This window comes from Phalaenopsis equestris, unplaced genomic scaffold (genome assembly GCF_001263595.1).
Source record: "Phalaenopsis equestris unplaced genomic scaffold, ASM126359v1 Scaffold000326, whole genome shotgun sequence".
Classification (NCBI taxonomy): Eukaryota; Viridiplantae; Streptophyta; class Magnoliopsida; order Asparagales; family Orchidaceae; genus Phalaenopsis; species Phalaenopsis equestris.
The window spans coordinates 742,077-758,400 of record NW_018164768.1 but is presented as its reverse complement, the minus strand read 5'-3'; the positions used below and the strand labels follow the sequence as shown (position 1 = coordinate 758,400).

The 16,324-nt window shown below is 39.3% G+C and overlaps 1 protein-coding gene across 3 annotated transcripts in view; it reads left to right on the top strand.

Annotated features, from left to right (window-relative positions):
- Positions 1–4,678, top strand: part of LOC110025726 (uncharacterized protein At1g51745-like) — a 15,959-nt gene extending 11,281 nt beyond the window's left edge. For 2 of the 3 annotated variants that reach the window (XM_020726356.1, XM_020726355.1), the window contains exon 3: positions 3,153–4,675. In XM_020726356.1, coding sequence (XP_020582015.1) covers positions 3,153–4,240 — 1,088 coding nt within the window. In that variant the 3' untranslated portion in view covers positions 4,241–4,675. Of the gene's footprint in view, positions 1–3,152 lie in introns of all 3 variants that reach the window. The other variant, XM_020726354.1, reaches the window with a different exon arrangement.
- Positions 4,679–16,324: the final 11,646 nt, after the last annotated feature.

Here is a 16,324-nt window from a genome sequence, read left to right as displayed (position 1 = left end):
CACATAAGAGCTAGTTCAACTTTCTGAGAGAAAGAAGATTATTAGGTGCAAATGGGTGTACAAAATGAAAATAACAATATCAGAAAAAGAAGAGGAAAAATTCAAGCCTCGATTGGTAGCAAAAAAATTTTTACAGTAGAAGAGGATAAATTATAATGAAATCTTTTCTTCTGTGGTCAGACATACTTCAATCATGATAGTGCTTGCATTAGTAGCTAGTTGAGATTTTCATATGGAACAGATAAATGTTAAAATTGCATTCTTGCATGGTGATCTGGAGAAGCAAATTTACATGGAACAATCAAAAGGGTTCACTCAATCTGGATAGGAGCATCTGGTTTGCAGATTAAAGAAATTGTTGTATGAGTTGAAATAGTTTCCAAGACAATGGTACAAACAGTTCGACTTCTACATGATTCAAATAGGCTACAAGAGATGTGAAGGCTACAAGCGATGTGAGTATGATTGTTGTGTCCATGTCAAGAGCCTTGATGAAGATTCTATTATTTTTTGTTTCTGTATGTTGACAATATTCTGATTGTTGTAAAGAATATGCATGATGTACTTGGTTTGAAAGCTTTATTGAGCCAGAAATTTGAGATGAAAGATTTTGGTTCTCCAAAGAAGATTCTTGGAATGGAGATTCATCGAGATAGAGATTCAAGACGATTATGTTTATCTCAACGAGACTATGTTGAGAAAGTGTCAGACATGTTTGAGATTAGCAAAACAAAGTCTGTGAGCACTCCATTGACAAATTATCTTAAGCTTTATTCAGAACAGTGTCCTAAGACAGATAGGAAAATCGAAAACATAACAAAAGTTCCATATGCTAGTGTAGTTGGCTACTTGATGCAATAGTATGTACTCGCCATGATTTGACTCATCTTGTTAGTCAAGTCTGCAAATACATGTCTAAATCTGGAAGATGAAATTGGGAAGCAGTCACGTGAATTTTCAGGTATCTGAAGTGTACTGTGGGACATAAAATTATTTTTGACAGTCAGCAGAATGATTCATTAATTGTGGGGTACGTGGATTCAGACTTTGCAGGTGATTTGGATGATAAAAAATCTATAACCAGGTATGTGTTTACTCTTTGTGAAGGTCCTATATGTTGGAAATCAACAGTTCAATCTATTGTGGCATTATCTACAACTGAAGCTGAGTACATGACAGTAGCTGAAGCTGCTAAAGAAGCCTTATGACTTACTGGGCTAGAAGAGGAACTGAGTGCTGAGCAAGATGAAGTTCAGTTGCATTGTGAAAGTCAAAGTGCCATTTATCTGGCTAAGAACCAGGTGCACCATGCGTGAACTAAGCACATTGATGTCAGGTATCACAAAATCAGAGAATTAATTGCTTCTGGCGAGATACTGTTGCAGAAGTTTTATACTAATGAGAATAAAACTGATATGTTGACAAAGCCAGTTATTATCAACAAATTCTTGCATTGCTTAAACTTGTTGAGTATTTACAGTTGCTAGACAAATATGGTAGCCCAACTCACTTTGTTATTTGAGAAACTTCAGGTATTTTCTTTCTTCTAAGGAGTTGGATATTCGTCAAGGTGGAGATTTGTTAGGTACTACTTATATACAAGATAAGGGACAAATGCAAGAGCGGAACGGAGGGAGCGAGCGAGCGGAGTGGAAGCATCTGTTAAATTGGAGGAGTTTTTCGTTATGTGGGTTGGGGTGCGGGAGCAATGCTCTTGGGCAATGCTCTTGCGGTATGATACATGGGTAATTTTGTAATTACATATTGTAAGCAATGCTCTTGCGGTATGGTACATGGGTAATTTTGTAATTACATATTGTACATCAGAGTTATCTATATATATGTATATATATATATATATATATATACATATATACATATATATATATATACATATATACATATATATATATTATATTGTAACCCTAAGGAGATCTTGTACTATTTTTCTGAATTGAAGGAAAAATGCCGCTCTACGTAGGCATCTTTGCTGAACTTCGTTAAATTTGTTCCCGAGGACGTAGGCATCTTTGCTGAACTTCGTTAAATTTGTGTGTTTTCTTCTGGATTTCCGTCGATTCTTAGGTTTCTTTTGCCATAAAATTCTCAACAAATTTTAAGGCGGTGTTTGATGCATAGAATTAATAGGATTTATGAGCAATTTTAATGTATAGCCACACAAATGTGAAAAAATGTGAAATAAATTTGATAGTTTGCTAAATCCAAATTTAGTTCCCTCTATTAATTTTTTGACGTAAATCCGGATTTACTAAATCTGATTCTTAGGTGGATTTAATGGGTTTAGGTTACAAAAAAATTAAATCTTAATAAAATGCCAAACATAAGAAATTGATTTAAATAAATTTAATTTAAATCATACCAAATATCTTTTTGGATTTAACAACACCGGATCCGGATTTGCTAAATCCTAAGTGGAGTCAAACACCCCCTAATAGTAGGGTGATATCAAATCTACAAAATGATATTGAACTTGCTGAGGCTTTAAGGCGTCAATATTTGACAATAGAGTAATTTCAGATGGGCAAGCACGATTGCTGCAGAGATGAGAATACTATAGATGAACTTGGACGGAATATAGAAAAATTGTGCATGGTAACTAAATTTAAGAAGTGTTGGAAGGTGATTGTTACAGTTTCACATTGGGAAACATTGTAAAGAAAACTGCTGCAGATTCGTTTTCTTGTTTTAGGCAATTGAGAAAAGTTATTCTTGAAGAGATGAAACTCCATGGTTAACTTGTGCCGAACTTATCCCCATTAAGTTAAATAGAAGCTTATAAAGTATTCATGTTCTTTGATCACACTGTTTTGAAAGACAACCCCCCTACCTTATTTTATTTTATTTTTTCTTTTTTTGTATTCAATTAGAGTTTGCTGCCTTCTATTTAATGTATACATTTTTCTTTATTTTTGATGACTATGATGATTGCATCTGGCTTATTTGGGTATGGCTGTTTGCGCAAGGCTCCATGGCAGAGGCTTTACTGCCCACCGTGTAGGCCAAAATTCGTGCGCAGTAGCAGATATTAATCATGACTAAATTTGTTCCACGTGCACCACTGCCATATATATGAATGTACCATGCTAGCATTTTTCTAGCTGAATTATCACCTGACTAATTTGATTTTCTAGGCATCACTCAACCTCTGAAACAGACTGCCAAAAGTCCTGCTGAGAGCGGCATGTCACACTGGCATCTCAAAGGAAGGCGAAACAATCGAATTATATCCAAGAAGTTTGACGAATATGCAGATGGGAAGAACCTAAATGGCACAGACAAGCCCAATGTTCAATTTACAGAAACAACAACTTCCTATAACATTGGAAAATTCGACTCTGCAACTAAAGAGCAGGCTCTTGAACCAGAATTTTCGTCCGGAAAAGAGATCAATTATGATACAGAGGAGGAAGATGAAGAGATATTTACTGGATTAGGGACCAAGAGGGATGATTCAGAGAGACAACACAGCGACTATGTAGATTCAGATGATAAACGACAGTTCATATCAATGACGCCACTTCAGCTATGCAAGGCATACTGGGAGGATCCTGAAGATAATCTCGACCAGTTTTATTCAATCCCTTATAGATACGGAATGTTCCCAGTGTTGATTGATGTGGACTTGAAGGTTCAAGCGAGATATCGAGGACAGCATGCCCCTCTGGTTTCGTTAATGAGCAAGCTCAATGGCATGGCCATAGTAGGACATTCTGTTCAAATCGAAGTACTGGAAGATGGATCCAGCGATCTGCTTCTTCCATCGAACGAGTTCGAAGATGCACCGGCTCCGCCGATCTGGAGAACCGCTAAAAGAACTTCGATGCACCGCCTCCCTCGATCGAATCAGGATCGGCAAAACAACTCGTCTATTGATGACAAATCTCTGTCGAATCTCCCAGCTCTACAGGTTCAGAGGAAGAGGATCTACCACGCTCACCGATCGCCGTCCGGCAGGTTTCAGAGAAAACCTCTTAAAACAGTAAGCTTATCTTCGAGCCAGAAAACACGAGCGCTCTCTTCATTTGTTTCGGAGAAGAAGAACAATGGCAGATGTGTTTTTTTGGGTGGGTTGATCAAAGCAGATGGATCAATGCCTCCGATAACCTGCATCCCTATGAAGGTGGTGTTCAGTAGGATATTAGAATCAGTTGGGAGGCCATCTGCTGCTGTGACTCACCGAGCTATAGCAGCCATTGCCGCAGAAAGAGGTCCGTCTTAGTTAAATTTTTGTTACATACATTGCGCTCGAAACATTGCTATTTATAAATCTAGCCCTCTTTTTCATACATTTTTCAAATTCTCACTCAAATATCGAAATTCACGATAAAATACCTACCCATATATATTTCAGTTTTATAAAATTCTGAATGGTTTTATCGTGGAACAAGTAAATGCAACAGTTCGGCAGTTTGAAAAAATATCCAGGTGCTAGTTTTGTAAATAACAATATTTTGAGTCGTGTGTATGTGATCATCTTTAATTTTTTTTATGCCATCATGATTTAAATTTATTAGCTTATATGTGCTATTGCTGTTCGGCTTAAGCATGATAGGGCCATGATCTCCACCATTGTATATTGTTCTAATCGGAGACCAAGTTTCATTGATTCGGAAGGAGCTTACCGCTAAATTTAATAGTTATTGGGCTGAGGTTTGGCAAGCTTGAGCTTTTGAACAAACTGTTTTTCTGAACTAATTGTCTTATGTACAGTACTAATTGTCTTATGTTCAGCACAAATTTAACATATGCACCACCTTACCTGTGCATGAAAAGGTGTATTTCACTTTTTAAAAATTAAAATAGTTGTATTTTTGTTGTGATGTGAAAATTTTGGGTGGTATAAATGCAAAAAGTAGAGTTTAGGTGTTAGATATGTAGACACATAGGAATTGGGTGGTTATGTATGTGAATGCCTCAATTTATATTTGTTGAGTGATGGAGGATTTATGATGATGGAGATAGTTTAATGTCTCCATGTTTTATGAAGATATCTGAGGCTCTAACACATAAGTTGTGAGATGCGCATGAGATTGATTTTTTTGTGAAAAGTTTTAGGAATAGAGAAATATCAGGAGGCTTAGCTCAGTTGAAATAAATTTTGTTAGTCGAGTGTTATAGAAGTCACTATTACTTGTAACTAGAACATACAATGCAACAAATTTGAATCGTGTGAGATGTTTTTTTTATGGTCTTATTAAAAGTTGTGGAGCGTTGAAGTTGACATTTGAGCAATGTTGTTAGATAATAATTGATAGAGGGTATGAAGTTAGGGAATATGGGGTTTTTAGTTTGGATGTTCTCTTTGTGAAATTCCTTAAGTAGATTGAAGCCAAACTCTTGAACAACGAGTCTTTTTTTGGTGTAACGTTGGAATTTTGATAGAAATTTCGAAGTTAAGTGTGCTCTCATAGGAACATTCTTTGGATGGGTGACCTCCTATGAAGTTGCATTAACGAGGCAAAATTATGAGACCATTGGGCCAAAGCGGGCAATACCTTCATGGGCGAAAGTTCGGGCTGCCACACTCTTAGAAGGGGAGATTAAGTGATTGAGAATACAAGTAATGGACATTGTTGGTTGGAGGATTGTTAATTTTAGTTATGATATTCTTCGAGCGATGACGAAGACTTAATTTGGTCATTGTCTTAATAAGAGGGAATGACAAGAGAGAAAGATAAGCTTTTGATGTTTGGTGGTTAGTGAAAGTAGAGTGTTGGTTATTGATATATATTAGATAATGGTCGACTAGGAGTTTTAAATTTTGGTTGGGCTATTAGTAAGAAGAGTGGCAAGCATCAGTGGTTGACGGACGTTGGGCATTAATCGTTGGCAGGTGTTAGAAGACAGTTATTTAGGAAATTTAGAAGTCAAATGAAGATGGGTGGTTGGTTTTATTGTTCTCTTAAAATAGGAATGAGATTTAGTGATTAAAAAATTAAGCATTTTAAGCTAGATTATTTAGGAAATTTAGAAGTCAAATGAAGATGAGTGGTTGGTTTTATTGTTCTCTTAAATTAGGAATGGGATTTAGTGATTAAAAAATTAAGCATTTTAAGCTAGTTGTTGATTGATCTTAACAGTCAAATAATGATGTTTGTAACAAGGAAGGATGGTGTTAAATCCTAAATTGTCTCTTAGATAAAATGCGCCTAGAGTGTTGAATTCCGGAGAAGGAGAGTAGGAGAGAGAGAGAGAGAGAGGAGCTGACAAATAATTCTTGGAGAGAAGAGTCGGGAGTAGTCCTTTTATTCATCGTTGAGCCTCCATTTATTGGAGGTCTTTTTGTACAATTACAGAAAGGTGGGAGCGGTTATGGAAATCGCCCGTAATTACTGAAAGGAGAGAGCGATTATGAAACCAGTCTTAATGCACTTAATGCGTTAATTTAATACAAGATTCATGTTGACATTTAAGTTTAAGATAACAGTCATTTGTGGATCAATGCATTTAGTTCGGTCGTTCAAGAAGACTGATTGTGTGGTGATTTCTCATGACAAGGCAAAGTCGATCGATTGACTACCCTGAGAGAAGCTTGGGTAGCTCGGACCATAAGCGCCCTTTGTCGATTGAATCTCTCGACGGCGTGGGTCTGCCGACCCGATAAAGTGATTGGTCTTTGAACAGTTGGTTCAGATTGTGCTCCCTTGGTTCGTCGCTTTGATTTCCCGGCTATTGTCATTAGCAGTCGGATTGCTTTGAGATTCGTACTAGTAGTTTTGGTCTATACATATTAGTTTCCGAGTTTTCCAGTTTCTTGATAGTGACAACTACGATAAGGACGGAGAAACTATTATACAACCAGTGGCACATAAATTAAGAGAATTGATTGATTACTTAGTCTCCCTTTTGGTTCCTGCTTGGTGCACTTTATAAATAAGGTTGTGGGCGTGGTATGACGTTCTTTGCTGTCAGCAATCCTCAGACAATTTGAGGGCTCCCATGATTGAGGGTGAATTCCAAAATCCTGGCTTTTGTGGGCTATCAGATCTCCGCCTCTGTTAAGAAGATCTTCAAGAAAGATAAATGGTAGAAACCAGAACCCGTATCGGTAGATCTAGTTGACTCGTTTGACAGTGCAGAGGGACCATCGTCAAAGAAGCTTCACTGGGAGGCTCTGGCGTCTGAGCCCAATTTAAGTGCAATTAATGAGGGTTAGCAAGGCCCAACTAGTGAAGATACCGAGGTCGGGGAAAAGGCGTCGGAGGGAGCGGCAGTCGCCAGTTCTTCCCAGCCTTTGCCTTAGAAAGACGAGGCAACTTATCATTAGAGAGAGAGAAGTTCTCAAGGGGCCTTTTTAAAATGGGCAAAATTTTAGGTATGCAAACAATCTCTTTGGTTTTTGGCATTTTTTTAACGACTCTGTAACACTGCCTTGATGCAATTGAATCAATCAGGTCAGAGGGCCATAGAGATGACGAGTTTTCGAAGGACGTTGTGGAGTTTGAACCCTGTGGTGGCCAGTCTGCAGGCCGAATACACTGAGCTTCTGCCATCAATTGATCAAAAGGGGAATCTGTTGTTTCTTCTTTTCCCACGGTGGGCCATCAATAGGAGAGACCAGTCGGCATCTGCCTTCACCCGTATTCACAGAGCGGCAAGCGGACGAGATCAGACCTTTGGCGGTGCCGCTCAGTTCTTCTGAGGGAGCGGTCAGTGGCTCGGCTGTAGATCTTGTGCAGGAGTTGTCGGCTCGACTGGCAACTACAGATTCAGAGATGCGACTCTGTGGATAGAGGTCGCCGCTTTGCATAGCGGGCTAGCAGCATGGAGTGCAAGCTTGGAGCACTGCTTAGAGAACTCAATACGTTCGTTTAGTAGCGGTCGCTAGAAGCTTGGTCAACTTCAAGGAGCTGATGGGGATGAGTCGAATCTGCAACCTTTATGGCAGTAAGTATATGTTTCTACACTCTCTCTTGCTTCCAAGTTTCACCAGGAAGATTGTGACGAACACAGGCAACCACTCGAGGGGGATAGACCCACACAGTGCATTGGCGGGAAATCCTCTCCGCAAGCGGATATGTTGCGCAACAGTAGCATATCATCAGCTACCTCAAAGGGCGTCCCATCCGTTCGACGGCTGTTTCTCGATGCCCCGACAATTCCTTTGGCAAATGTTCAGACGTGAAGGGGGGCATCAGGCGGCAATACTTCCTTCCCCCATTACTTTCGCAACTTTAACTCTTCCTTGTAAAGAGTATGCGAGGAAACGGAGGGTGAGGAGAATGAGTGCTCTTGATGAGAGCAACGAGGAATTGAGGGCAAGTTTTGGACACAAAGCCTTCGATTCTTTTGAGAGTGTGCCCCTTATTACAAAGTTTTGTAACATATGTACCTTTTGCGTTTATTGTTACTGGAAGTCTTGTATCTTTCAATTGAGATGAATAAAATGTTCGCTTATTTCTAGTTATAGTTTCTTTTCTCAGTTTGCTGGTTGTGTGATCGATAAGTTTGCATTGCGTGAATTTTTTTTTCTCTTTCAAGCGATTTAGATATAACAAACGTTAACAAAGGATCATCCTACTCCGATTCTGACAGAATCTAGGGTTTTGATCGAGAAGTCAGTTGCGTTCCGACCGAGAGGAGTTCCCCGAGTGTTAGATGGGACTGTGCATTGTCAAAACAAAATTAGTGAATTATAATTTGTTTTATACCAACAAAATTTACAAATTGGTGATGATACGTCCTTTAACGTTTACATAGAAAGTTTTCAAGGAAAAAAGTTTCTTCAAGTTGTCTCCTCTCCAAATCCAAGGGAGGTGCTTTCTCGCGTATGTCTTGAGCTTGTAAGCCCCCAGTGGGACCCTTTTGTTGATTATGTATGGCCCGCTCCATATCTGGTTCAACTTGTTGACTGACTGTCCTCAGGCGGTCGGGTAAACTTTCTTCAGAATTAAGTCCCATGGGGAAAATACTTTCTCTCGAATGTGTTTGTTGAAGTACTGAGGCGTCCGTCTTTTGACCTCTTCCTGTCGAAGGGCTGAGTTGGTTCGTTTTTCTTCCGCCAGATCAAGGGCCATCATCGTGCTTTTGATGATCACTTCCTGCCATTCAACTAAGGTTCTCTTCTGTGAATGACGAGGCCGTGATGAGCCTTTGGCTATGATGGTTGTACTTAGCCAATTACACTACCTCCATTCCATGAGTTAGCATGAAGGGCGTTTGTCCGGTCGACGGTGTTAGTGCTTTTTGAATCGCCCAAAGCATAGACGGTAGTAGGTAAGTCAAGCTCCCTTTGGCTCCTTCGACTTTCTTCTTTAGCAAGTCCAGGATTACCATGTTAGCTGCTTCGGTCTATCCGTTTTTTTGAGGGTGATGGGCCGAAGTGAAACGCAAAACAATTCCCTCACTTGCGTTGAAGACTTTTACGCGTTGATATGAAAACTAAATCCCATTGTTATTACGATAATAACGACCGACGACAGTTCGCATCTATATCTTAGATCTGACCAGATGAAGTTTTACGCCATTTCAACGGTTACCTGAGCGAGAGGTTTAGCTTTGATCTACTTAGACAAGTATTTGACCGCCACTAGAAAGAACTTGCATTGACCTTTAGATTTGGGAAAATGACCCATGATGTCAAACCCTAAGTGACAAACAACCAAGGACTTGAGATCGGTTGAAGCTTGTGCAACGACTGGTGATGCAGGGGCACGTACTTCTGACACTGCTCTCATTTCCTTGAAAATTCTATAGCATCATTAAGGAGAGTCCGCCGGAAGTAGCCTTCTTGTTGTTCCTGATAAGCGAGAATTTTTCCTCCGGAGTGTACCTCCTAGAGAACGTCTAGTGCTTCACCCTCCCTTAGATATCTTAGGTATGATGAGGTCACTGATCACCTAAAGAGCTTTCCTTCCATCATCTGGTACAATGCAACCTTAATTTTGAAGTGTCTCGAATCTGTGACATCTTCCGATACTTTTCATATCTCTAGGTAGAGGATGTAATGATCCATCCAACCTTTTATTCCTTAGACAAATACGTCCATCATTTCTGGCTCCTTGATTGCGTGTCAAGTGAGTCTCTGTGGGGCCCTGCCCAAATAGATGCACTTGGACAGAATGTCAGCGACGTGATTTTCCTCGAAACATACGTGCTATATCCAAAAGTTTTTTAACCTTCATATTTCTTTTCTCGTATTGGTGGGGTACTTAGCCAACAGTTCAACTTGGACCTCCAACACTTTGTTGACCTGCTTGACAACCAGCAGAGAGTCCGACTTTACCAGAGAAATTATTAGGGCTTGGTGAAGCTTGGCGATTAGGGCTTCATATTTTGTCTGGTTATTTGTAACTTTGAACTCTATCGAAATTGACTTGTAGACATGTTCTCCGGATGGGCTACTTAGTGTTAATCCGAGTTCCAGTCCAGCTGCTGCTTGCTTGGACGCGCCATCGACGTGCAGTATTTATTTCCTGCCTCTGGTATGGCTTTCTTCATCCGGCTTCTTTGCCTCGGAGAAGTTTGCCAAGAAGTTGGCGATCGCTTGCGCTTTGATAACAGTCCGGGGGACATGCTTGATGTCATATTCACTGAGTTCCACCGCTAATTTTAACAACCGATTGGAATGCTCTGACTTGGTGAATACATACTTGAATGGGTGATCAGTGACAACTCGAATTGAGTGAGTCTGGAAATAAGATCAGAACCCGCGAAATGAAATAATTAATGCAAATGCTATTTTTTTCATAATACAGTACCTGGTTTCGACACCTCGGAGCACTCGACTGCTATAGTACGCTGGAAATTGCTTCCCGCATCTTCTCGAACTAGCACCGAGCTGACCGCTTCCGGTCCCACCCCGAGATATTGTGGCAATTCCTTTGCGGGCTTTTGACTTTGGAGCAGCAATGATGATATTATCGAATCCTTTAGGCTTTTGAATTGCGAACTTTCAATTGGTTGTTCACTCGAAGTGCTAATTTTTACTTAATGCTTTGAAGAATGCCACACTTTTATCGTCGGATTTAGTAATGAAACGGTTGAGTTCTGCTAGTCGGCCGATTAGTCTTTGCACATCCTTTGCATTCTGATGGGAGGGCATATCTAGGACCGCCTAAATGTTCTTCTGGTTGGATTTTAATATGTCAGCAGTCAGCAAAAAGGATTCAACTTCATGTTGAATTTTGTAAGGGTTTCTGTCAGCAGTCAGCAAAAAGCCGAGGAATTTTCCGATCAAGGCGCTAATGGTACATTTAGAAGGATTCAACTTCATGTTGAATTTTGTAAGGGTTTCGAAGGTTTCTTTTAGTTTTTTAATTTGTTGTTCGATCGATTTACTTGTCACAAGACATCATCTACGTTCAGTCAATATTCTTTCTTTTCTGATTCGAAAAAATTACATTCATGAAGTGTTGGTAGGCCGCACATCAGCATTTTTTAGCCAAAAGGACATTACATCAAGACATTTTTTTTTTTCACGGTAATAAATTTAGTCTTTTCTAAGTTTGTCGGATGCATTTTTATTGATGGTAGCCTGAGAACGCATTGAGGAAACTCATTATGGAGTAGCTGACCGCTGCGTTCACTAGTTTATTGATTCTCTGCAAGGGGTCTGTCCTTAGGACAAACAACGTTGAGGTTGGTGAAGTCGACGCACATTCTCCATTTACCACTGGGATCCCAAACCATCTCCACGTTCGAGAGCCAGGTGGGATATTGTACCTCCCAGATGAACCCTGCATCATTCAGCTTCTAGAACTCCGCTGCAATTAGCTCGACCATAATTCTTGTTGTCGGCCAAAGCTTTTGTTGTACAGGTTGCGAGAATGCGGTGATGTTAAGCCGGTGGCATGGAACATCAATCGAAACTCCGATCATCTTTGCAGCTGTCCATGAAGGGTTTGGATCAGTATGTCCCTATGTCTTGCATCAAAATTCTCACTAATTAGAAAGAAAGACCTTCCCAGGCTCTTCCTTGATGGTCACGGGCACTCGAAAGACTGCCTCACTAGTCTCAAGACCCCCTTCCCTCTAGATTTGGATGTCGAGCGGCTTGTGGTCGACACTGGTGATCGCTCGAAGGTCGCAGGTTCTTGACTGTTCTAGGTTCTCTCGAACAGTGATCATTTCTCCATCTCTGGGAAATTTCACGGCCACATGGTAAGTTAAAGTCACTGCTTGATAACTGTTCATCAATGGTCGACCGAATATTGCGTTGTAAATTGATGGGGATTCCACCACCAACGAACTTTCCGTGTTGGTGAACTGCTTCTCTCAATTGCCCCGCGAGACGACCAAATCTATTACGCTCAGGCCCTCTTTTCTTTTAGTGGGAGCTTTGTATCTATAAAAACGTTTGAGGCTAGAGTACGAGAGTAAGAGGCGAAAGAGCACACCTCCCATAATTGATACCTTTTTAGAGTGGAATGTCGGGACGACTCTCCGCTTCCCTTAAAGATAGCTGGGATGACCCCAACCAGGTAGATCTCGCCTGCTCGGACGGGTTCGTTTGTGGGCTCCTCCGCCGGAGTCTTCCCCTGTCGCCACGTGTGCTCGCCGACAACGACAAATTCCCTCAATTTTTTGGCCTTAATGTGTTCCTCCAAATTCTTGAGATTGCGACTCTCCTCCATGTCGTATCCATGGTCTTGGTCATAGGCGCAAGGGCCGAAGCAATTTTCAACGAAGGGACCTTTTAGAATTTGTCCTTGTTTTAGATGACACAGACTAGTTCGACCATTGACACATTCACGAGTGTCGAATCCCACATTTCCTCATATACGTGCGGTCGCTCATAATAGCGGGACGAGTGCTCGTTAGTCTGATGTCTCTGACAATCATCCTGAGACTGGGGGTTGTCATTTCGTTGACTACCAGGGGCCTGACCATCCCTCTATGTTTTTTTGTCATCCCAGTCATTTCGCTTCTACGCCCAACGGTTGGATGACTCTGGTTTGGTTCCTGAGGAGTCCATAAGGTCCTCATTGACGATATGGTCATTGGCTAGTTCATAGAATTTGACAAAATATCTTGCTTTAAGCAAGCTTAGGTCATACCTAAATCGCTGGCTGCGGATTCCCAGCTTCAAAGCAGTTCTGGAGATGAGAGACTTCAGGTTTCTTACCTCTTGCATTTCCTTCTGGAAGCGAGTGATGTAGGCCCATAGACTTTTGTTCTCTCCCTGCCTGATTTGGAGAAGGGTCTCAATATCCTTCCTTGGCTTCTGCACGTTGGCAAAGTGCACCAAGAAATGTTTTCTGAACCATCGAAGTGCGGCCTTCTTTAGCGTGGTCTGGAAGAGTCAGTACTTTGTAGTGTTATCGATATATAGAACTCCAACCGACGATTCAAAGGAAGCTTCTTGGTCCGCTGGGTTGCTCTTCCCCTTGTAAGAGGATCCAGATGGGGAATCATTAGCTTCTCCAGGGATATGATTTCTATGATTCATCGAGAGAAGACCCCAGCTGCACTTGGCTGGTTGGCGTACCCCAGGCCCACAACTTGATCATCAACATAGATGTCACACTGTCGGCGGGCTGGGTGTACCTCTTCTCTTTAGTTGGTCGGTCACCAAACTAACTGTTAAGTGCAGGAGGATCTTTGCGAGGGACCTTCTAAGGGCAAGTTCCCCGAGATTTTCCTTCCTAGAGTGGTGGTTGAAAGTTCCTCTGAGTTTTGACCGCTTGGAGGGCCTCAAACTGATCCATTATATGTGCTTACTGAACCTGGACCTCTTCCTGGATGTTTTGCTGCACTGTTTCTCTATTTAATTTCATGGGTACCACGTCTCTCTGCAAGACTTCTTCTTTGTAGTTGGTTCGTTTCTCATCTGGGGCATGTCCGTGCTCACCGCACCACCTTTTAGGATGTTGAATCCTAAATTGTCCTTCAGCAAAACACGCATCTAGAGTTGGAGCCAGGAGAAGAATAGTAGGAGAGGGAGAGAGAGGAGCAGACAAAAAATTCTTCGTAGAGAAGCGTAGGGAAAAAAATCCTGTCATTCATCGTTGGGCCTCTTATTCATATGAGGTTTTTTTTTTGTACAATTAGGGAATGAAGGAGCGATTATGGAAATCGTCCTTAATTATTGAAATAAGAGAGTGATTATGGAAACCGTCTTTAATGCAGTTAACATGCTGATTTAATACAAGATTCGTGCTGTCATTTAAGTTTAATACAAAGATCATTAGTAGATCGATGTATTTAGTTTGGTTGTCCATGGAAATCAGTTGCGTGACGATCGCTCCTGCCTAGGCAAAGCTGGTCTATCGACTGGTTGTGATCGAGCGCCCCTGAGAGATGCTTGGGTAGCTTGGACTGTTCAGTAGCTTATGTTCGATTTGTTCTTTTAAGAAAGCCAGACAAAAATAAATAATTTTTTTGAGTTCGATTTATAAACGAACCAAGCACACAAACAAATATTTGTTCGTTCATGTTTGATTAATTTTGCCTCTAAATATTTAAATAATCAAATAATAATAATAATTTGTACAGTTTTTACATTAAAATTCTATACTGTATTTAAAAAAGTGTATATAAGAAATTTGGGTGTTATAAATGTAAAAAAAAAAATAAAGTTGAGGACCTGAGGTGTTAGATACGTAAATACGGTAGGAATTGGTCGGTATATAAAACCGCCTAATATTTGAATATTGGGTAAATATATTTTCTCTAATTTTTTGAAATGCAGGAATTAGTTAATCTTATGGAAATTAAATATGAAAAACAAAAGTATTTGTTTAATCATTTTGTATTTTTATTATTTCATACAAAATATTAAAGCACTTACCGAGCCCTTTATTTTATTTTATTTATTTATTTATTTATTTATTTGGTTTGAAAGATTTAAGAATCAAGAGTAACTAATACTTCAAAATTTATGTAATTTTTATATTTGATATTTTTAATTATAAATTATAAATTTACAATATGTAATTTGTAATTTATATTTTCTGACTTGTAAATAATCCTTTTTTGGCATTTTACTATATTTTTAATATTGATAAATAATCTTTGTTCAAATGAAGTTTTTGAGCTTGCTTGTTATGTTTTTGAGCCGGTTTGATCAGGTTTTCAAGCCGGATCGATCCAGCTCCCAAGTCTAAAATAGCATTCAACCCTATTCGTCTAAAATTAAAGCTTGTTCGTTTATAATTTGAGTTGACTCGTAAATTATTTCATTTTGATTCCAATTGGATTGAAATTAAGCTGAATCGATCCATTTTGATCAAGTTAAAATAATTTCAATCTGATTTAGACTTGTTAATAGATCGGCTCGGCTCGAAATATGATGGCTCCAAATTGGCTCATATCCTACATGAGAAAAGCTTCCCATTAAGAATCTCATTTTAATTTAAAAATTTTAATTCAAAAATATCAGTTATCACTTGCACTCCATTTTGGAAGGGGATGAAACAAATATTTAATATATATATATTTTGAGCTTGCTTGTTATGTTTTTGAGCCGGCTTGATCAGGTTTTCAAGCCGGATCGATCCAGCTCCCAAGTCTAAAATAGCATTCAACCCTATTCGTCTAAAATTAAAGCTTGTTCGTTTATAATTTGAGTTGACTCGTAAATTATTTCATTTTGATTCCAATTGGATTGAAATTAAGCTGAATCGATCCATTTTGATCAAGTTAAAATAATTTCAATCTGATTTAGACTTGTTAATAGATCGGCTCGGCTCGAAATATGATGGCTCCAAATTGGCTCATATCCTACATGAGAAAAGCTTCCCATTAAGAATCTCATTTAAATTTAAAATTTTTAATTCAAAAGATTCAGTTGTCACTTGCACTCCATTTTGGAAGGGGGATAAAACAAATATTTCAAAATTGAATCGAACACGAGCTAATTTAAATTTGAATTGAGTCGAACATGAACTCGCATATTTACGGGTTATTTAGAACACGAAATCATTGGAATAAAAAAAATTTCAAATTAGCCTAACATGAAAGGATTTTAAACTCTCTTGTCTGGTTGGTTTACACCCTCAACCGTCTAAATTAAAGTTAATTTAAAAATGAAAATATTTATTTATTTATTATTTCTTTGAGGTGTAACATTTAAATTTTTACCTAACATAAAAAATGTTATTATTTAAAAGTTTTTAAAAGTAAATAAATAAAAAATTATAATTATAATAATGAAATTTAGGGGGTTTGCTGTGTAAATAAAAAAATTCTGCGATTTGCATGTAAATTTCTCTGTTGTCGTTTTCCCATGGGTGTTGTCGAGTGGCCACGTGACGGGAGATTAATGTTACTAAGCAGATATTTTATGAATGGACGGTCCGGATCACCTGATTGGAGAGTGGAAATGGTTCCCATTTTTTATGAAAGAATTGGTCATCACCTT